The following is a 22,317-nucleotide window of genomic DNA, read 5'->3' on the forward strand; positions in this document are numbered from 1 at the left end:
TGAGAACATGAGAAAAAGTTGGCAGCTGAATCTTTTCATGTGCTCGGGGAGGCGCTGCCCAAATTGAGAGATCAGCCCAGGTAACGTTTTATGAACCTTTAGCTTGTTGACTGCAATGTCAGTGGTGCAGCTCTAAAACGGTGCATTTAATGGTTCTTGGTTGCCTCATGATGGCAGTGTATTTAATCCTGACGCAAAGTGAGGGGTGGGCTTAATGCCCATTAGTGTGTGTGCATGTGTGTGTGTTTTGGATAAACAACCAGTGATGGAGCCTTCCCATAACTTTCTGTTCGTTTTCTGCTGCTTGGGATTCCCCTGTAGTCTCGCTGGCTACCTGTCTGTTTTCCAGCACAATTCCAAGTTCTCGTTCTTACCTTTAAGGTTCTAAACAGCGTGGGGCCAGGGTACCTGAAAGACTGGCTCCTTCCACATTATCCAGCCCACCTGTTAAGATTTGCCTCTCAAGCCCTGCTGTCTGCCCGTGCCTTCAGAGGTGAAGCAGGTGGCGACAAGACAGGGCATTTTCTGTGGTGGCACCTTGCCTTTGGAATACCCTCCACCTTGAGGCTCTGTCCTGGCGCCTACTTTACTGTCATTTAGGCACCAGGACAAAACACTTCTTTTCGCCCAGTCTTTTAGTTAGGGGTTTTTATCTTACCAGCATGCTGTAGTGGTTAAGAGCAATGATTTGGAGCGGTGGACTCTAACCTGGAAAACCGGGTTTGATTCCCCACTCCTCTACATGAGCGGCGGAGGCTAATCTGGTGAACTGGGTTGGTTTCCCCACTCCTCCACATGAAGCCAGCTGGGTGACCTTGGTCTAGTCACAGCTCTCTTAGAGCTCTCTCAGCCCCACCTACCTCACAGGGTGTGGGGAGGGGAAGGGAAGGAGATTGTAAGCCAGTTTGATTCTTCCTTAAGTGATGGAGAAAGTGGGCATATCAAAACCAACTCTTCTTTTTTAATGGTTTGCTTCTTTCATGGATATTTCTTATGCTACTTCTGTCCAGTGCCTTGTTTTTAATGTTCTGGTGGTTTTAATTGCAAGCTGCCTCAAGCAGGATTCTGAAGAGGCAGCATGGGAATATCCTAAATAAGTAAAACTTGAGTCCAGTAGCACCAGTCTAATGATGAGAGCTTTGACTCTTGAAAGCTTACACCCTGAAACTCTTGTTGGTCCCTAAGGTGCTACTGAACATGAATGTAACTGTTCTACTGCAGACAGCTACCCTGTGAAATTAAATAAAAATTTGCATTCTTTTCACTTGATGTCGTTACATCAATCCTTGACTTAAGAGATCACTCTGGCAGAATTTGAGAACTCTTCTGCTGTCCTCTTGGGCATCCTGGAAATACAAACAGACCTCTCTCTCTGAAAAATTGTGACGTTGCTTTACCAGGTTGACTGGTAAACTGCACACATCGTATAAGGGAGACGTATGTAAACCAGTATTACAACTAGCGTCACTCTTACCAGATGTTTGAGTAATTGGTAATATAGTATGCAAGCTATATACATGCCTGGTTTGATTTAAACTGTTTGTATATGTATATATTTCTGTAAATGTGTGCAGGTGTTACATGGGTTTTAATTGACCACTGATGAAGGCCAAATAGGCCGAAACGCTTCTGGCATGTGGTTAGAGACATCAACCTCAGGAAACGCCATTGTGCTATTTTAACGTTTTTTAATAATTTTAATCTAGACGTAGCGCTTCCAATAAATTATATTTTCATTAATTATTTATATATATTTATATATAAATACATATATTTCTACCCAACCTTGGGTACCCAGCAAATACTTGGTACCAGGGTCTGGGGAGGGGTACAATCCAAACTGCCCTGCCGCTTCTGAAGGTTCTAATGCAAACTGTAGAGATTTCAGCCTTGTCTTCTTTTGCTTTCAGGTCTCGCTCTCGAAGCCGGCACTCTCGTAAAAGCCGGAGTCGTAGTGGCAGTAGCAAAAGCAGCCATTCAAAAAGCAGGTCACGATCCAGGTACAGCGATGAGGTTTGCCGGGGAATTTTGCTGTCTCTGCATTGCAGAATTGATGAGTCTGCTATTTATGCAGCAGACCAAGCCCTGCGAGGAAAGGCTGAGGGAGTTGGGAATGTTTAGTCTGGAGAAGAGGAGGTTGAGGGGGACATGACTGCTCTCTTTAAGTATTTGAAGGGCTGTCACTCAGAAGAGGGCAGGGAGCTGTTCTTGCTAGCAGAAGAGGATAGGACTCGCAGTAATGGGTTTCAATTCCGGGAGGAAAGGTATGGGCTGGATATTGGGGGGGGGGGTTATAGTAAGAGTTGTTCGACAGTGGAATCAGCTACCTGGGGAGGTGGTGAGCTCCCTCTCACTGGCAGTCTTTAAACAGAGGCTGGACAAGCACTTGTCAGGGATGCTCTAGGCTGATCCTGCATTAAGCAGGGGATTGGACTAGATGGTCTATACAGCCCCTTCCCCACTCTATGATTCTGTGATGCAGTCATCCCATCACGAGACCAGCTAAGAACTTTCAATCATCAAAGGTGCAGGGGTTGGGAGGAGGGGTTGTATTGGCTTTCATTTAGCCCCCGCCCATCTTAAAATTTCCCCAGAATCCAGACTTCGTTATCATTTTTGCTAGCTTTAAAATCTAGCGAAGCCAATTCTGTCACTTTACCATTTCTGTCCCCCTAGTTAGCTTAGCAGTCCATATTATCTTGAATGTTTGCTGCTGTGCTTATGATGCAATCATACATGTATAAGTGCTGTGCAACCCGGGATGGGTTTTGGTTACGTATCTTTTGCAGTCAGTCCTCTACAAGGAGTTTTTAAAGCATTAACACAGAGGCTCCCAAACTTTTTGAGTCACGGAGCACTTTTTAGGAGAGAAATTCGTCACGAAGTACTAATTTTCACCTGGCGCCTATATACTAAACCAAATGACCGTAGTATTTTTTCTTCCCAGTCTCTTCACGGAGCACTAGAATCATAGAGTTGGAAAGGACCACCAGGGTCATCTAGTCCAACCCCCTGCACAATGCAGGAATTTCACAACTACCTCCCCTCCCCATACCCCCAGTTACCCCTACTCCATGCTCAGATGGCCAAGATGCCTCCCTCTCATGATCTGCCTAAGGTCATAGAATCAACATTGGTGACAGATGGCCATCTAGCCCCTTCTTAAAATCCTCCAGGGAAGGAGAGCTTACCACCTCCCAAGGAAGCCTGTTCCACTGAGGAACCGCTCTAACTGTTAGAAAATTCTTCCTAATGTCTAGATACTAGGAGATGTTTTGCAGAGCAGCAAGTGCTCCATAGAGCACAGTTGGGGAACCTCTGCATTAACAGATGTACCCATTGTTACAAAAGGCATTCCACAAGGAGACTGGTATTGTAAGCTGTTTTCTTCCCAACGGGGTGGGGATAGGGCGTATAAATAATATTGACAGTCTTTGCACACACACAAAAAGGCAATCTTCTTTGCATTTTCTCAGGTCTGCGTCCCAGTCCAGAAGCAAGAGCCGCAGTCGGAGCAAAAGCCGTAGCGGAGGCCAGAAGGAGAAAAGCCGGAGCCCAAGCAAAGACGACAAGAGCAGGAGCCGCAGCGGAAGCGCAGAGAAGCCCCGCAGCAAAAGCAAAGACAAGCCCGAGGATGAGGTTCACAATGACAATGACAAACGGGCAAAGAGCAGGAGTCCCAGCAAGGAAAAGAGTAAGAGTAAAAGCAGGAGTAGGAGCGGTAGCAAAGAAAGAGCGGAAGAAGAGGAGAGGGGGAGTGTGAGGGGGAGTAGGAGTAAGGAGAGAGAGAAGAGCAGCAGCAAGGCCAGGAGCCGGAGCAAGGAGGGGAGCAGGAGCCGCAGCCGGAGCAAGAGTAAGGACAAAAGGAAAGGCAGGAAGCGGAGTAGGGAGCGGAGCAGGGGGGAGAGCAGGAGCCGCAGCAGGAGCGAGCGGAGCAAGAGGCGGAGCAAGCGGGACAGCAAGTCTAGCAGCAAGAAGAAAAAGCGAGAAGACCACGAGCGGTCCAGGTCTAGGTCTAGGTCCCGCTCTCGCTCCAAGGACAAGGAGCGCGCGAAAGCAGAGCCCGACAAAAAGGAAGCCAAAACCGAGGGTGAGGAAATGGACACCCGTTGCAAATCCCGGTCGAGGTCAAATTCCAAGTCCAAGCAAAACGTCAAGTCGAAATCCCGCTCCAGATCCAAATCTGTTTCAAAAACCAGGTCCCAGTCCAAATCTAGATCGAGGTCTGCCTCTAGATCGCATTCCCGATCGAGGTCCAGGTCTCATTCCAGATCCTAAACTTGCTGCAACCCCACACTTAGAGCTCTGTGTGCGTGTGTGTGTGTGAGAGAGAGAGAAGTCCTCCTTCTTTTTTGTACATGTTTGGTAGTTGTAGCACAAGTGATTGGAGTAGAACACATGACACTGCTGTACATTTTTAATCCCCTTTCTTCGGTAGTGTGTCTTTAACTGTTTGGCCCGGTGCTCCCTCTCTGTGCCCGTTCTGGCCCGAGAGGTTGCGAGCCTTGTGTTAGCGCCACAAGCCACCCCTGGGGTTCCCGAAACGGCCCTAGAGAGCGAACACTGCATTCTTGATGGGCTTCTCAGATTGGAATGATGACTCCTAGGTAGGTATGGTAACTTTTGACAATTTGCCCTTAAAATTTGATGCCCCTTGATGTATCTGCCATTTAGTGAAAAGTGCAAAAGTCTTAAATTTCATATTCCTTTTTCCCCCCCTTTCATATATTTTGGACTTGCAGAGTTGTGAATAGCAAGAGTCAGGAAAAAATAGATTAACAGTGAAACCATAGGAAAGGAAGCGCAAAAAAAAAAAGTAGAGTTCCACATTCTGGTATTGTGACAATATCCTTGTTTTATATTTTTTTATTTTTCCCCGTCTTGCAAAAGTACAGTGACCCCTGTTTCCATTAAATTTGAATAAAGACTATTTTTGCTTGACAGCGTATTGTGTCGGTTTTCAAAGCAGAGCTGATTGTTGCCGAGAGTTTCCTCAGAGGTGCAGGATCTGCACCGAATGATAACATCCCCGCCAGATTAACTTCTGTTATCCGTGTCGTGCGGCGCTACAAGCAGGTGCAGATGGGGGAGCTGAGGTGGTTCTGCTTTTCGTGAAAACAAAGCAAACATCCTTGACCCTCCCCAGAAAGGTTACGTGAGCAATTACTGCAGTAGACTGTCTGAATGGTTTGCTTAAACTAACTGGAGAGGAACAAGGTTAGAAGCCTATTGACGGGCTTTCCACGCTTTTCACACAGCAACAGGACGAGTGCAGAAGTCCCTTGGTGATTATTATTACAGGTACCTTGACAGGATCGTCGAGCGCAGTCCCTGGAGTATTCAGTCCAAGCGCTGAAATGGAGCAGATCTCAAGGGGGGTATTCCTAACATCTTTATTTGTCAGTTGGCATGAGTTGGACTGCATATGGACAGATGGTGTGTTGAGCCACTCAAACCCTCCGGGAAGTGGTTGTTCATATATGCACGTGGAGCAGTGGTCTCTTTAGCCGCTGTTTGTGCATTGGGATTGATAAATTAGTGAGAGCAACGTGTCCAGGGAACCTTTGTCCTATTTTAATGTTATTTATTCATTTTTAAGATGAAGAAAAAGAAGAGTTGGTTTTTATACTCCAACTTTCTCTACCAGTTAAGGGAGAATCAAACCAGCTTACAATCACCTTCCCTTCCCCTCCGCACAACAGACACCCTGTGCTGTAGGTGGGGCTGAGAGAGCTGTGACTAGCCCAAGGTCACTCAGCGGGCCTTATGAGTAGAAGTGGGGAAACCAACTCAGTTCTCCAGATTAGAGTCCACCGCTCCAAACCACTGCTCTTAACCACTACACCATGCTGGCTCTCAATCATTAATACATTTATATTCCACCTTTCCTCATGGTTCAAGGCGGCGAACAATAACAGTTAAAAACATTTTCAGTTAAAGCCAAAAATAAAGTGGCAAACCCTGAATCTCTCCCTCCTTTCTTAAAAGATGCCTGCCTTTTAACCTTGTCAAAAGCCCTGGTGCACAGACAGGTTAGTGCCTCCTTGAAGATCTACCATTCCATTCCATTTATTTACTAGCTCCTTTGACCAAAGGTCTTGAGCTTAACCATAACAATAATACATAATACAACAACACATAATCAATTTACAACACCCAACGTATACTTAAGGTTAAAACACAGTAGAAACAATTACTAAACATAGCATCACTAATACCATAACAATATATTCCCCCTGAACCAGTCTCATTGAAATCACAAAATCTGTTTCAACATTCAACTCGTAGTTTACGTGCTTGTTTTATTTTGACGTTTGAGCGACATCACCTCCGCCAAAAATCTTGCAACAGAACTAGTGATATCAGGATGAATATCTCCCATTATGTGGGATATCACCCAGGACTCCAAGGGAAGTTTGTATTTAAACAATATTGGGGTGATCCAACGCAACCGAGGAGCTGACCAGTGCTGACAAAACAATAAGAGTTGAAGATCTACAAGGAGGGCCCCCCCTCACCTCTTCAAGGAGCCAGGACGGAAAAGGCCTGGTGTTACCCGAATTGCTCCTTGAAATGGGGAAATTAGCTTGAGCAATCGGAAACTACAATATTTATATAGCAAGATCAACCAACTATACCAGAGCCCGTTAACTGTGACCTTTGAATAATGACAGAAGCAAAAGGATTCCAAATTAATAGTGTTTATGTAGTCAAGCATTCAATGGTGCAACACAAACACAGAGAATCTAAGAAATCAAAAGGTAGTAGAGCAAGGACGGATGCCAATGTGGCAGGAGATCGTTGGTGGGGGAAATACATCACCTTTCCAGTAGAGGAGTTGTTCCAAGTTCCAGTAGACTAAGATGAAGAAAAAGGGCATGGGGGATAAACGGGGCAGGGGTAGCCCCCTGCGTATTCCAGCAGAGCGGCAGGCTGTATGAGATGGGAAGCCCTAATGTAACGTTATGGCAGTGGGCAACCCCAGTTATATTATTTCTCTGGGGGCAGGGTGATTGGATTACCCCTTCGAGGTTCCCAGGTGACAAAAGATGACAAAAGGATTAATGTTCTGCTGCCGGGGTGGGGTAGTGAGAATTTAACTATTCTAATTCCAGTGGCTTGTACAACTCGGGAGGATTGCGCTGATGTGCTTAGTGATCGTGAACAATAGGCGTGGTTTCTGCTAACGTTCGGGAGCGCTGCTTCGTATAGCTGGAAGAACGACTCATCGCTGATATCAGGATCGCTGCTGATGACCCATTATGCTGCTGAAGTTGCAATGGGAGGTGGGGTGTTGGCACTGACTTCGTGACTGTCCGCTTTTCAAGAAATGGCTGCGGCTGGAACAGAGTTTGAACAGGAACATGGAGTCTCTCAGGTTCTCTGGAGGTTGCCCTGGTCTCTGTCTCTCGGCTGCTCAGAACACACAGGAGAGGTCGTGTCAGTTTCAACGGGGCACGCTGCGGCCATCCCTGTAGCGTGTGGGGCGGGCGCGTGGCTGGAACAGTAGTCGTGTGCCTGCATAGCGGGGTTGCCATGACCAGTCCGGGAGTTTAGGCGGCCCGTATGCTTACACTGGGGTCTAGTCATTGCCAGACAGGGTATCCTAAATGGTGGGGTAGCCAACAGATGGCTGCCTGATAACCATAATTGGCACACAGGGACATATGGAAGAAGACAGTCCTTCAGATATGTGAGTCCCAGGTCATGAAAGGCTTCAAAGATCATAACCAGCACCTTGAACTGAACTCAGAAACAGGCTGGCAACCAGTGTCGCTGCTTCAAATGGGCAACGTATGTTCCCGGCAGCTAGCGTCTGATAACAGGCTGCCACATTCTGCCCCAGTTGTTTCTGGGTTGCCTTCACGGGCGGCCCTACATAGAGCACGTTGCAGTCATCCAACGGTGAGGTTACAGAAGCATGGATCAACATGGTCAGATCTGCTGAGTCTAGGTAATGTGAGCGTTGGCAATCGATAGAAGGCGATCATGGCCACCTTGCCAAGGAGTGAGAAAACCTTAAGGCTGGGTCTTGCCAAAGAGACATCATTTCCATCTGTTGCTTATCTGTGCTTGTGAAGCTAGTGTAGATAATTTTATATGCCACCTCTCCAGAGACCCTCCTTGAGGCAGCTTACCAATCAACCATGATAAAAACCATAAAGCAGCATCCAATCATGAGTATTAACATGCTCTTAACCCAGCTGGAGCATCAAAACGGCATGAAACATTTAGCAGCCTAAAATGAAACTTCAAACACATCCAACCTGGAGTAAAAGTTCCACAGAACACAAAAGATTGAATAAATCCTATCTCTCTTCAATGCTAGTTGGCCAAAAAAAAAAAAAAAAAAAAAAGCCATCCTAATTGTCCTCCTTGCTGTGATTCTCATTTTGGGGCAGCCTGACTGCAATGGTGCTTCTTTTCTATATTACAAATGCGACTCTTGAATTTCGGCTGAGATATTAATCCCACCCGGGCTCAAGACTGGACAGACTCATGAAGAAGAGGTGCATCTATGGCTACATGAAACCTCTCAGTGGTGGTGGTAGGGGGCAACATCAAGAATACATACATGAATATATGGAGCTACCTTATACTGGTCTATCCAAGTCAGTATTGTCTACTCAGACCGGCATCGGCTCTCCAGGGTCTAAGGCAGGGGTCTTTCACATCACCTACTTGCCTAGTCCCTTTAACTGGAGATGCCGGGGATTGAACCTGAGACCTTCTGCATGCCAAACAGATACTCTTCCACTGAGCCACAGCCCCTCCCAACATCAGAGGAAGGAATTGTGCCTCTCTGTCTTGTTTGCTGGCCCTCCATGGAGAGTGGTTGGCCACTGTGTAAGACAGAATGCTGGATTAGATGGACCACTTAAGTTCACAAGCTCCAACTTCTTCCCTGCACCCAGACTTCTCAGAGATTGTGGGTAAAAATTACACGTCCCCTTCCGTTAGCGGAAAATTTAGCCTGGATCCTGCCAGTTGAGTTGTACTGAAATGCCTTTCAATTGAACATGTTGTAACAGAAGCTCAAGGTTGACTCAGCCTTCCATCCTTCCGAGGTCATTAAAATAAGTACCCAGCTTGCTGGGGGTAAAGTGTAGATGACTGGGGAAGGCACTGGCAAACCACCCTGTAAACAAAGTCTGCCTAGTAAACTTCGGGATGTGACATCGCCCCAAGGGCCAGTAATGCTCAGGGGACTACCTTTAACAGAAGAAAGTCTGTGTAATGCAGCGCTCCTCTCCCATTAGCGGAAAATTTAGTTTGGATCCTGCCGGAGCATGCCTAATATAGAAGGTGCTTTGAAACACAGGCAGGACAATGCTGCAGTCGTCTTGTTTGTGGGCTTCTTGGAGGCCCCTGGCTGGCCACTGTGTGAACAGACTGCTGGACTTGATGGACCTTGGTCTGATCCAGCATGGCCTTTCTTATGCTCTAGAGCAGTGGTTCTCAATTTACATGCCACCAGTGTGACGCAGAAGTGCGCTGGGTGGGATGCAGGGTTTTTGTGACAATTGCAAAGAAATTTGTTCTTCAGTCTCCATTTCCACCTTTCAAATGTGACGTGCCATCTCCTGTGACCTTTTGACATGCTCGTAGTAACCTTGGACAGTCAGTGTTTCTCTTAATCCCCCTGTTCCCCCTGCCTTTCAGCAACTTCCTTCGATATGCCACTTCCTGCTGACCTTACCTGCCAGGGATTATTCATTGTGCTTCTACAATTTTTGTTATGGCCTTAAAACTTAAAATATAATAACAGAATGCCTGTAAACATGAAAATGTTCTTGGGGAAAGTGTGCTTTTTATTTCTATTGTGGTGGGTTGGCCCTGGCTAGTATTTGAATGGGAGACCTCCATGGAATACCAGGGTCATGACACAGAGGCAGGCAATGGCAAACCACCTCTGTTAGTCTCTCTTGCCTTGAAAACCCCACCAGAGAAGAAGAGTTGGTTTTTATGTGCCGACTTTCTCTACCACTTAAGGCAGAATCAAACCAGCTTACAATCACCTTCCCCTCCCCACAACAGACACCCTGTTAGGTAGGTGAGGCTGAGAGAGTGTGACTAGCCCAAGGTCACCCAGCTGGCTTCATGTGTAGGAGTGGGGAAACAAATCCAGTTCACCAGATTAGCCTCTGCCGCTCACGTGGAGGAGTGGGGGGATCAAACCCGGTTCTCCAGATCAGAGTCCACCGCTCCAAACCACCGCTCTTAACCACTACACCACGCTGGCTCCATAAGGTCACCATAAGTCAGATGTTACTTCAGCCTCCCCCCAAATAATAGAATCAAGGTTCTTTTATAGTGGAGGTAAGGAGGTAAGGTATGAAAGGCTGAGAGCCACTGCTCTAGAACATGTCTTTTCCAAGTAAAATGTGGCTAAAATGAATTTCCAGCACATGAAATATACATGGGACTTAATGGGGCAGAACGTTTGTTTTTAACCATTCTGCTTTTGGTGTTTATGCGGTACTCAGCAAGACGGGGGAACATTTGAGGAAAGCAATATTTTAATCGTTTTCCGTGGCGGCGCGGTGGGTCAGTGCTGAGTTTTGTGTCTTTCTAGAGAAGACCATGTCCAATCGTCCCTGATTCATAAGCTCCCCGCATAAAGAAGTTAAATGGAGAAAGCTGCTTACTGCTACAAACACCCCCATCTTTTTCTGCTTGCTCAGCACAGTTTGAAGGCTGGCCCACTTTACCGAGCCTCAATGGGAGAAACCAGAATTGTTAACCATTTGCAAAGCTCCTCGGATGCATCTGCGGCATTCTGCGCAGTGATTGACCTAGCAGGGGGACTCCTGAAAACCAGTTGTGCGGCTACCTTAATAAAAACCGTCTTTATTTCAAAAGCATCCGGGGCTTTCCTTACACCTGAGTATCGAGCCTGGGTCGTGGTGATACGAGGACTCAGCTGTGGTGCTTACGAAGACTGGCAACTTAAACCAACAACATTTTAAGAGAGGCCCCCCCAAAAAAATGGCAAAAATCAGTAGGAACAATAAGTTACTGGGGGTAGGAACCAGAGCATAGGAGCTACCGCTGATCATAGAATCGTAGAGTTGGAAAGGACCACCAGGGTCATCTAGTCCAACCCCCTGCACAATGAAGGAAATTCACAACTACCTCCCCCCACACCCTCAGTGACCCCTACTCCATGCCCAGAAGATGGCCAAGATGCCCTCCCTCTTGTGATCTGCCTAAGGTCATAGAATGAATACAGTAGGAACAGGCAGAGCCCGCAGTTTAGCAGGAGTGCGAGGGGAGGAGATTAAGGGGTCAAACAGCTCTGGGACGACCACAAGGCTGAGGAAGCCCCGATTTATTGGTTCACATCACTTTAAATTTGGTTGCACCGGTGTGACCTTTCAAGGCTATGGTTTACCGAATCAAATCATACCACATCCCCATGCTTAGCTTGGATAAAAGGGGGGGTGGCACTAAGGATAGAGTAATTTTTTTCTACTAACCTGGGGTAATCCTCAGTTTTGCAGGAAAATCTGAAAACGTCCAACCTATAGGGAGGATCCCAAAACTAACCCTGGTTGACATCTTGGGTCAAAATGTGTATGTGTGGGGGGTGTGGGGGGATGGAAAAAATGATGGCTAACTAATTGGGTTAGAGAGATGTAATGAAGCATTTGGGGGAAGCAGCCAAACAGTAGCAAGGGGAGGAAACCAAACAAGTGGGAGATGAGAAGAACAAAGACAAAATGGGAGGAAACGGGGACTGATGGGGAGGGGAGGAATTTCCCTTCCTTGCAAGTCCTTGTGGGTCCCCTGCTCATAGGAAGCTTATTTACATATATACTGAAAGAACATTCATGGTTATTAGTAAATTTCTCATTATATATTGTAGATTAAATTATAAAATATATATCTGATGTCAGTACTCCATGTTCTTATACATGCTGTTATCTACTATTGGGGGAGTAGAAGGGGGACCCTAGGACTATGTTTTGCCCTGGGTGACCTGTCTGGTTTACAGTATCTCAGGGGAACAAACTCAGAACCCGGCTCTAATATCTTTGCTTTTTCCCAATCTGATTGGAAGCTTCCCTACATGTAGGGGTGCCAACCTCCAGGTGGTGGCTGGAGATCTCCTACTATTACAACTGATCTCCAGGTGACAGAGGTCAGTTCCCCTGGAGAAAATTTCCGCTTCGGCAACTGGACTCTATGGCATCGAAGTCCCTCCCCTCTCCAAACCCCACCCTCCTCAGACTCCAACCCTAAAACCGGAGCTGACAACCCTACCCACATGCTTGGGGGGAGAAGGGGTTATGCCAGCCTTAATGGGGCTTGATGCAAATCTCGTCCCCAAATATCTTGGTAGCTTTAATGAAGCTTTGAAGAAGGCTGCTTGAGGAATGCAAAGAGAGGCAAGACTGGCCCTTCAGCAGTACTTTCTGTGCGGGTTATTGCAAGAGATGTGATTTCACGTCTCAGTGGTAGAGCATCTGCTTGGCATGCAGAAGGTCCTAGGTTCAATCCCCGGCATCTCCAGTTAAATGAACCAGGTGATATGAATAGACCTCTACCTGAGACCCTGGAGAGCCGCTCAATACTGACTTTGATGGACCAAGGGTCTGGTTCAGTAGAAGGCAGCTTCATGTGTTCATTTATGCATGGGAGGTTTTGCCTTGGATTTGCCACTCTCTAGATGCACATTTTTACCATCTCAATTCTCAGAACTCTGCATGGGAGCTTATTTTTGAGTGTTGAGAATTCGGATGGGGAAAATGTGCTTCTAGAGAGTGGCAAATCCAAGGCGAAACCTCCCATGCATAAATGGCCAGAGGTTTGCAAACAGGTTTGGCTTTGGTTTTGAAAACGGGGCATTTGCTCGCAAAAGGACACCATAAAGCTTTGACAACAGCCTGGTCAAAAAGTGGGGGGGACACCCATTTAACGCTTACCTGCTAATCCTCTGGATGTGTGCCCTTCACATCAACCGAATTTTTTTTAATCTTTCCAGAGCCTGAAAAGGTAATGCTTCTGCGAGACCTGCCTAAATGCCCTGACGAAGTCTATTTAAAGGGTCCCAACCTCTCTGCCTTTATGCCTTTCAGGCAGACGCTTTCTTCCCTCGCCACAAAGAAGCCCAATAAAGGAAAGTATTAGCAGCCCAAATCTCCAAGCAGGATTTAGCACATAAAAAGGCTTTGTTCCTGCTTTTTCTAAAAAAGATTCCGCAGAACTGTGTTTTTCCCCTTCTGCAGCCTGTTCCGCAATAAGCAGCAAAGCTGTTCAAAGTATCTCTCGCTCCCACCCCTCCACCCCCAGAAAACTTTCCTGCTCTTCTACAAACTTGGCTCCTTAGCAGCGTTTATCTGCAATCCCAGACCTTCTGCACAACTTCATTCTGTTCTGACATTGCATTGAAAAATATTTCGAAAGGGAAATAATCCTTTTGTGCCTCGGACTGGCACGCTTAAATCCCGGCCTAAGAAAGAAGCTGGAACCAAGCTCTTCTGCTCTGCCTGGGGGCTAGCCTGCCTGGGGTTCATTCATCTGCCTGGGTCCCCCCTACCCAGGAGTGGTCAAGTTCCCATGTGAGCTTTCCTTAAATATTCTCTTTTTCTAGAAAAACAAAACAAAACACTTTGGTTAATTCCTCCTGGCATTTTTCCCCATCAGCCAGACTTGCTGTCTATTTGGCTGGCAGCAGTGGGGCACCCCCTTTAGCTTAGGTTGCCAAACTATGCGGCCCTCTTGCTTAGATGGTCAGCTCTGGGATGGAAACTCCAGCAGAGTTTTTGAGATTGCAGGCTCCATCCAGGAATCCTCTAGAGCAGTGGTTCTCAGCCTTTTTTACGCCGTTCCCCCTTTCACCATTGTTCAGAATATAATCCCCCCCTTCCCAAGATAGTCATAAACTTTATTGAATGTCGCAGATTAAATTAAAAACAAACTACATTTTTACAGATTGTACATAATCTACAGGACATCACACTTGGCTGAATAGTGGTCCCAATCCCCCCCCCCGAACCCTAAAATCCCCCCCGGGGGGGAATTCCCCCCTTGTTGAGAACCCCTGCTCTAGAGTGTGGCACACCAGGGTTTTGAAAGGTGCTTGTCATGTAGAATGGGTGCATGTTGGGGCTGGCATCAGCGGTTGGCACTGTTAGGCACCAAGGCCTATGCCCTAGCTAGGGGGACCCAGCCAACCTCTGAAGCCCCTTGGCCCCTCTTTGCCATTGTGGGGAGAGGTTGTGGCTCAGTGGTAGAGCCTCTGCTTGGCATGCAGAAGGTCCCAGGTTCAGTCCCCGGCATCTCCAGTTAAAGGGTCTAGGCAAGTAGGTGATATGAAGGACCTCTGCCTGAGACCCAGGAGAGCCGCTGCCGGTCTGAGTAGACAATACTGACTTTGATGGACCAAGGATCTGATTCAGTATAAGGCAGCTTCATGTGTTCATTGTCCTCTGCTTGTCTGGAGCAGGGAAAAGGAGCAGCTACCTCCGTTCTCCTCAACATCTGCCTTGGGGTTATAGTAAGGATCGGTTCCAGAGGGAGAAAGGGAAAAAAGACAGCAGCAAAGATATTACCTTCTTAAAGAGGAAGTCCTGCTGAGAACATCTTGATCAAGACCCCGATCAAGTTTGGAGCCCCCTCCTCCTCCTAAATGGCCTAAGAGAGCGTAGCCTCCTAAATATGTCCAAGACAGCAACAATTCCGGTGGAAATTTGTACCGTCCTGATAGATATACTCAGAATCCCAAACCTACAAACAACCTGTGAAGAGGATTTAATCACTTATGTCAAGACTACTGAAAAGCAAACACCTTATCTCTCAGCTTCAAAACTCTCTCTGAAAAATGCTGCTTGAGAACATACTTTCTTGATAGGGCCAAAAGGTACAGAAGGGCAGCTATGGCTGGCTATCAAAGAATTTTTTCTCTCTCCTTTTGTCAAAGCAGAACAAATGTGGGGGTGGGCGGGGGGGGGGGAAGCTCAGCTCATGCATCCACCTATTGGATAACTAATCTGCATTTAAAAGAGTTCATGAATATGTATTTCATGCGCCCTGCACATTCAAAAAGCACCAAGTAATGCTTTGCTGTGGATTTAATAAAAATTTGTGTACAGAAAGACCTTAAAAAAAAATAGGCTTGATTAGAAATATCTCAGGATGGGGGAAACAAGTCCCTGACACTGCCTCTAATTTAATTCAGGACTGTAAGCTGACCACTGATTTTGTCAGGCACAACAGAAGGAACATTTACAAAATCTAATAATGATTCTGATTCTAAATGCTTTTTATTCCTAGGATACCACAATAGGCTGCTTACTCTGGATTAGTCCCATATAACTCCTGTAAAGCAGGGGTCCCCCAGTCTTTTTGAGCAGCTGCTGCCAAAGCAACATTCTTTAAAAAAAAAGTCTGCACAACCGATCAAATCTCCAGTGGCCAAACAGAAACCTGGCGGGGGGGGGGGGGGGCAAAAGGCACACCTGGCTGGCCCCATCCACTTTCTAAAAACCCTTAGCGGGCACCACGTTGGAGGCCCCAGCAGAAGCAGGCTGGAGCCTGGATCTTTTTAAAATGTTCAGTTCATGCCATCCCAGTCAAAAGTAGATGTAGGTAGCTATCAGCACCCTCTGACTTCTGGCTGTACCAGCTCAGGACAAGGCTGTTGGTGGTGTTGGGGAGGGGCCGTGGCTCAGTGGTAGAGCCTCTGCTTGGCATGCAGAAGGTCCCAGGTTCAATTTCCGGCATCTCCAGTTAAAGGGACTAGGCAAGTAGGTGATGTGAAAGACCCCTGCCTGAGACCCTGTAGAGCCACTGCCGGTCTGAGTAGACAATACTGACTTAGATGGACCAAGGGTCTGATTCAGTAGAAGGCAGCTTCATGTGTTCATGTGTGTGTGTGTGTGTGTGTGTGTGTGTTTTTTCTTCCAAATTCAAATCTTTAATAATACAGTCAATGGCCAGCAATACATATACAGAGCATTTTAACCTGTGCCTATTTGCACATTACACATCTAAAAAGTAAGGTTAAAAATGAAAAACATCACAGGCATATCGATGACCTCTTTACATAATACGTCGTACCACGTATTATTTTCCTTGCAAGGTATGCCGAATTCTAATGGCAGTGGTACAGAATTTAGCTGTCTGGAGAGAACCCAGAGGTTTTTCGTCTGTCAATAGCATTTTGGCCAGAATAGCTATTTTGGAGACATGAATTGTTCTGATGTGTGTTTTTGTTCATGAACACTTTCATCTATCAATATATTGGTGGCGGTATGCCAAAAAGCTGCATCAAGACTGTATTGTATGCCTGTCAGAGTCTTCTCCCAGCTGCTTTGCCAGCGACGGATGTGGCTGGAAGTCAGCAGTGGGCTGTTTCTGGCTGCTCTGGCCGATAATGGGAATGAGCCCTTGGAGCGCGTACATTGATGTAATGTCTGTGCCTTCTGCCGCTGTGACTCCATCATGGCAAAAAGCAGGTGCAGTGTTCTACTGTGTGCAATGTCCCACATGGATCCTGAAATTCAAGCCGACAACAACTGGCAAACTTGTTTGTGGCCAAAAAATCTGTATGGTGGTCTGTGCTTGTCAGAGGAAGGGTGAGATAAAAATGCGTCAGATAAATCTGCACAAATGAAAGAAGTGCTTGAAAATCCCGAATTCCCTTACCAAATGTCTATTGGAGTGAGAGCGACTCAGTAAGCCTGGACATTGGGGGGGCGCTATGTTATTCTTAAGTTTGTAGTTAATACAAACTGATAACGGGCTTTTGACAACTCCTCTGGCTCCCTATTGACCTTGGACTGCTTGACTTCGCTTCTGAATTTCCCCAGCCCTGTTCCTGAGAGACGCGGTATCCTGACTACGGCCGCTGATAAGACAGCTAGAACACCTCCAACGCCCTCCTTCCCTTTTATTATTAAGCTTGTATGACCGAAGGTCTTAAGCATACAACCAATTCATCACACCAGATCAAAACAGACAAACCAGTATAACATGACAACAAAAAAATACAAGATCAATAAAGTACGTATACCTCGTAAAATCTGCGACACGTTAAAAATAATATGTAACAATGGGTCTCTACCGTTTCTCATAAATCAACAACATTTTAGGGAAATCACTATTGTCGGATATTTAGCAACAGCTCGGGTTGTTTCTGGATCAAGATCGGCTAATAATAACGATACCACCCAGGGCTCAAGAGGGAACTGATATCTAAACAGGACTAATCCAGAGAGGTCTGGGGACAGGCTGTGGATCACAAAATAGCAAAACACAGTCTACACTCTCTATTGCACCAAGTAGCCAGCGTGGTGAAGTGGTTAAAAACGGTGATTTGGAGCGGTGGAGTCTGATCTGGAGAACCGGGTTTGATTCCCCACTCCTCCACATGAGCTGCGGAGGCTAATCTGGTGAACTGGATTTGTTTCCCCACTCCTACGCACGAAGCCAGCTGGGTGACCTTAGGCAAGTTACAGCTCTCTTCGAGCTCTCTCAGCCTCACCTACCTCACAGGGTGTCTGTTGTGAGGAAGGGAAGGTGACTGTAAGCTGGTTTGAGTCTCCCTTAAGTGGTAGAGAAAGTTGGCATATAAAAACCAACTCTTCTTCTTCTACTCAATCACAGAAGCGTTCTGAAAATGGAGTTTTATCGAATTGTTCTCTTATTTCTGCAGTCGGCAGGACATTCAATCTGGCGAGCATAAAAGCATGCCGATGGCTAGGTGTGAGGAATTTCAAATACGAAGAAATAACAGATTGTGGAAATCTCGTCACCTCCCGGCTCAATGCTGCACCGACTGATTCTTCAGTATCTCTGACTGAAAAGCCGAGAAGGTGATCTTTCTTTTGGATAGACTGTGTTATGCGCTGTCAAGTTGCTTCCAATTTAGGGGACCCTGTGAATTCATGGCCTCCATGATGTTCTGTCCTTAACAGCTTTGTTCCAGTCTTGCTAACTGAAGGCTTTATTGAGCCAATCCATCTCATTTTGGGTCTTCCTCTTTTCCTGCTGCCGTCAACGCTTCCTAACATCTTTGTCTTTTCCAGCGAGTTTTGACTTCTCATGATGTGACCAAAGCACAATAGCCTCAGTTGAATCATTTTAGCTTCTAGGGAGAATCCAGGCTTGATTTCATCTACAACCAACTTATTTGCCTTTTCTGCATCCTGTGGGATCTGTAAAACTCTCCTCCAACACCACATTTCAAATGGATAGACTTGGAAAACATAATTATCCTATCATGTTCTCAATGGTTCTTGCTAGATCTTAGCAGTTGCCATGAAATGGTAACCTGTGCACAGCTGTAGCGGTCATGCACAGGTATTTACCTACATGTGGACTTGACTAGAAGCATCCCTACACCTATGCAGAGAAGTAACCTCTAGAAAGCCCAAACAGGATCTGAATGATGATGTCTCTAGGAGCTTTTTGGGGGCCGTCAAGTCACATCTGATTTATGGCGACCCCTGGTGGGGTTTTCAAGGCAAGAGACATTCAGAGGTGGTTTGCCATTGCCTGCCTCCACATCACGACCCTGGTATTCCTTGGTGGACTCCATTCCAAATACTTACCAAGGCTGACCCTGCTTAGCTTCCGAGGTCTGATGGGATCAGGCTAGCCTGGGCTATCCAGGTCAGGGCAGAAGGTCCCAATAATAATTATCCCTGGATACTTGTGTGTGTGAGAGTGCTCTGAAGGACACTCCTATTGCCAAGGTGTATGCACAATTGCACATGTAGGCCATTTGGGTAACAGCACTGCTCCACGTTAGTTGATGTAATGCACATCCTGATACGCTGGATATCATATGCAAGATGTGAGTCAAAAGCCTAGTTATAGGACACCTAGTTAAACTGTGGAACTCCCTGCCCCAGGATGTGGTGATGGCTGCCAACTTGGAAGGCTTTAAGAGGGGAGTGGACATGTTCATGGAGGAGAAGGCTATTCATGGCTACTAGTAAAAATGAATATTAGTCATGATGCATACCTATTCTCTCCTTGATCAGAGGAGCATGCCTATTATATTAGGTGCTGTGGAACTCAGGCAAGATAATGCTGCTGCAGTCGTCTTGTTTGTGGGCTTCCTAGAGGCTCTTGGTCGGCCACTGTGTGAACAGGCTGCTGGACTTGATGGGCCTTGGTCTGATCCAGCATGGTCTTTCTTATGTTCTTATGGACTAACTTTATTTTACACAAAACCACACAGAATAAAAGGTGTTTATTTTTTCTTATCTTGAACAATGTTTGGGTATATGTCAGGATGTGTATTGTGAAACTGTGTGTGTATGACCACTGAGGAAGGCCTCTAAAAGGCCAAAACGCAGCTAGTCAGATTTTGGTCATTATATGTATTAGCATCAACTGAGTATGTGTTTGTAATATTTGTAACCATTTCTTCTTTGTGCTTTTTAGGAAGCCTGCATTTTAGGCCCTGTGTTTTTAAATACAACTGTGTACACTATACAATAAAAGTATATTTATTTGTTGTTACATTAGATAGTATTTAGCTCAACCCCTTGGGTTTCCCCCCATTCCTTGAAGGTCTCCCATCCAAATATTAGTCAGGGCCAACTCTGTTTCATTTCTGATGCAATCAGGCTAGTCTGGTCTCTCCAGGTCAAGATCACTAGGCGCTTAAGCTAACCAAAAATTAACAAAGCCTCCCAAAAGTCAAAAACAGGGACGTGCTTTACAGGGACAAGGAGCAAAACACAGAAACTATGCCTGGTCAATTAAATCCATTTATTTAGTGGATTAGCCCAAGAGCCATAGCAATTAATACAATAAAACAGTAGAATCATCACAAGACATACAACCTATAAAATAGGAATGATCTCTTCATAAATTGGTTTTCAAAAAACACATAGCAATAATAATAATGAATACTGTAATATCAGCATTTAAACCCCAGTAATAACACACTACTATTTAGCAACTTTTGACAACCTGAATCAGATATCAATCTCGAAACCAAATACCAGAACCTGAGACAACAACCAGTTAACTTAATAGGGAGCCATTACGATGGAGTTTTTAATATCATCTTCGCATCAGAGGTAATAAATCTTGCCATTCTAATTGCAACAAATTTATCTCTACCTGTCAACAGAAACATTAATTTAACCTGATCTGGCTTCCCGAAGAGTCATGATAAAATGGTCCCATGAAATAGGGTTGCCAACTTCTAGGTAATGAGCAAAAAAACACAGCAGTACTGACCAAAACAGGCTATCCAAAGGGTCATGTGCAATAATCAATTGTATTGAATTGCGTGCACAAAACAGATACAAAAACAATAGAAAACACAGTAGTAGAAGTACATATCAGGACATCAAACTAGTCCTAGCAAAAAGTCCCAAGGTAAATTCATGTATTGCGAACAGAAGCATGGGCTTCCTTATGAGTCCCAATGAGTAGTCCAGTCATGTGTTGAAGAGCTGCTGAGAAGATGCTATCGGCAAAGAATCAAGATCTGGACCATGTTTTCACTGGTTCCCAAGATTTGCTGGAGTCATATGTCCGTTTCTGAACAACCGGGTTTCATTCCCCACTCCTCCCCATGCAGCCTTCTGGGTGACCTCGGGCCAGTCCCCTCAGTCCTTTCCCCCTCTGTACCCCTTTTTCCTTTAAAAAACACAAAAAACAACTATGTAGCACCCATGCAGTCTAGCACATAGGGAAGAGATTCAGAGAACTACCCCGTGAGAAAAAGGTGGTACTAAGTGTAACCCTTTTGGCAGTAAAAGGGCCAGGTGAATGACCACAGGATTGTAGATGCCCCCATTCAAAACTTGAAACACTTGAACGCTTGAACAAGTAACATTTATTGAGAGGGGAGGGGAACAAGAATATCAGACTTGGAGTGTGAAATAAATCAGGGTGAAGAACAATTATATGAGCCAGTCCCAAAGTCAATGGGGAAAGAGAAGGAAGTCTCTTTAGTCTCTGGGTTCTGACTGACAAACTGCAGGCAGGTTCCAATCTCCTCGATCATTGAGAGAAACACATTTCCTCACAGTCACAGGCCCAGTAATGTTGACTGGTGACTGTTTTTCAGCCCAACAGATTCGTCCCTTGGTGTCCCGGCCTAATAAACACACCAAGGAGAAGGTTTAAAGATTTATCATTCAGGCTCCGGTCCAAAGCAGAAGTAAACACTTTTAGTCCAACATAAGATTATATACTTGCCAAGATGTCAGTCATTGCAAACGTCATGTTCTCCTCCTCTTTACATCATTCTTTCCCCATCTTAGACATACAAAGTCATGTTAAGCCCACATCGTACCTCTCCACGCAACCCATGATCAAAAAAATGGAGGTGATTCTGCCTTTAGGGTAGGCAATTTACTATACTAATCAAGTAACACTTCTACCTCTGTCCTTGACCAAGTTAGCATCCTAATCCACAATTGCTGAAACAATGAACGCCCAGAGAAGTTCTGTGGGAGATGGGCATACATCATCCTTTTCTTATCTCCTCTCTTCTTGCAGTTACTTTTTGCAGCTACTATTTGCCAAAGAGTCCTTCATTCATTATCTTGCAGCTTTATGGCTGCCTTTTAGCTCAGTTTAGCGAATGCCTTTATTTCTGTAGTTTGTTTTTTCATTAGCCCTTTGGTCAAGCCTACAGTAACACTCAAATTCGAAGGCTCAGTCCAGAAGATGGCCACCTTTCTGCCAGCTGTCGCTCTCTGTGTCCCCGGCTGTTTCTTCTTTGGAGTTTTTTCTCTCAATTCCCCACAACATCAGGATGAAGGGGGGAAAAAAAAAACAGCTTCTCCTCTAGTTGAGTCTTCATCTTGGGGCGAAAACACATGGTCGCTTTAGCCTCCTTTATTCCCTGTTTCGGGCCGGAAGGCAGCATGGTAGCCTGATCTCATCAGATCTCGGAAGCTAAGCAGGGTCAGCCCTGGTTAGTATTTGGATGGGGGACCATCAAGGAATACCAGGGCTGATATGCAGAGGAAGGCACTGGCAACCCACCTCTGTTCGTCTCTTGCCTTGAAAACCCCATAAGGGGTCGCCATAAGTCGGCTGCGACTTGACGGCACTTTACACACAGAGACACATTTCCTGTTTCAGCCAGGATTCAGCCAGGATCGAAAGCACGTTCGGCGAAAACGCATGCGTTCAATCCTGGCTGAATCCTGGCTGAAACAGGGAATTAAGGAGGCTAAAGACCGTGCATTTTCGCCCTTGGAGTCCTCTTCCCTCCTTTTTTCTTCCTGTTCCCCCCCGCCCAAAATCCTATTTCGTGGCCTCCCCTGTAATGGACAGCTCCCTCTAGAGGGCAGTCCTTCCAGGTTAGTGTTTCATAACTTTGCAAGT

At 45.9% G+C, this 22,317-nt stretch overlaps 1 protein-coding gene across 1 annotated transcript in view; it reads left to right on the top strand.

The window, feature by feature from the left end:
• The window catches only part of SRSF4 (serine and arginine rich splicing factor 4), a 213,580-nt gene that overhangs the window by 25,232 nt on the left and 166,031 nt on the right, over nucleotides 1-22,317 (top strand). The window contains exons 5-6 of the mRNA XM_056847638.1: nucleotides 1,911-2,000; nucleotides 3,477-4,307. Of these exons, the coding sequence (XP_056703616.1) occupies nucleotides 1,911-2,000; nucleotides 3,477-4,278 (892 nt within the window). The 3' untranslated portion in view covers nucleotides 4,279-4,307. The remainder of the gene's footprint in view (nucleotides 1-1,910; nucleotides 2,001-3,476; nucleotides 4,308-22,317) is intronic.

The sequence above is a fragment of the Euleptes europaea genome, chromosome 3 (assembly GCF_029931775.1).
Source record: "Euleptes europaea isolate rEulEur1 chromosome 3, rEulEur1.hap1, whole genome shotgun sequence".
In the NCBI taxonomy this organism is placed as follows: domain Eukaryota; kingdom Metazoa; phylum Chordata; class Lepidosauria; order Squamata; family Sphaerodactylidae; genus Euleptes; species Euleptes europaea.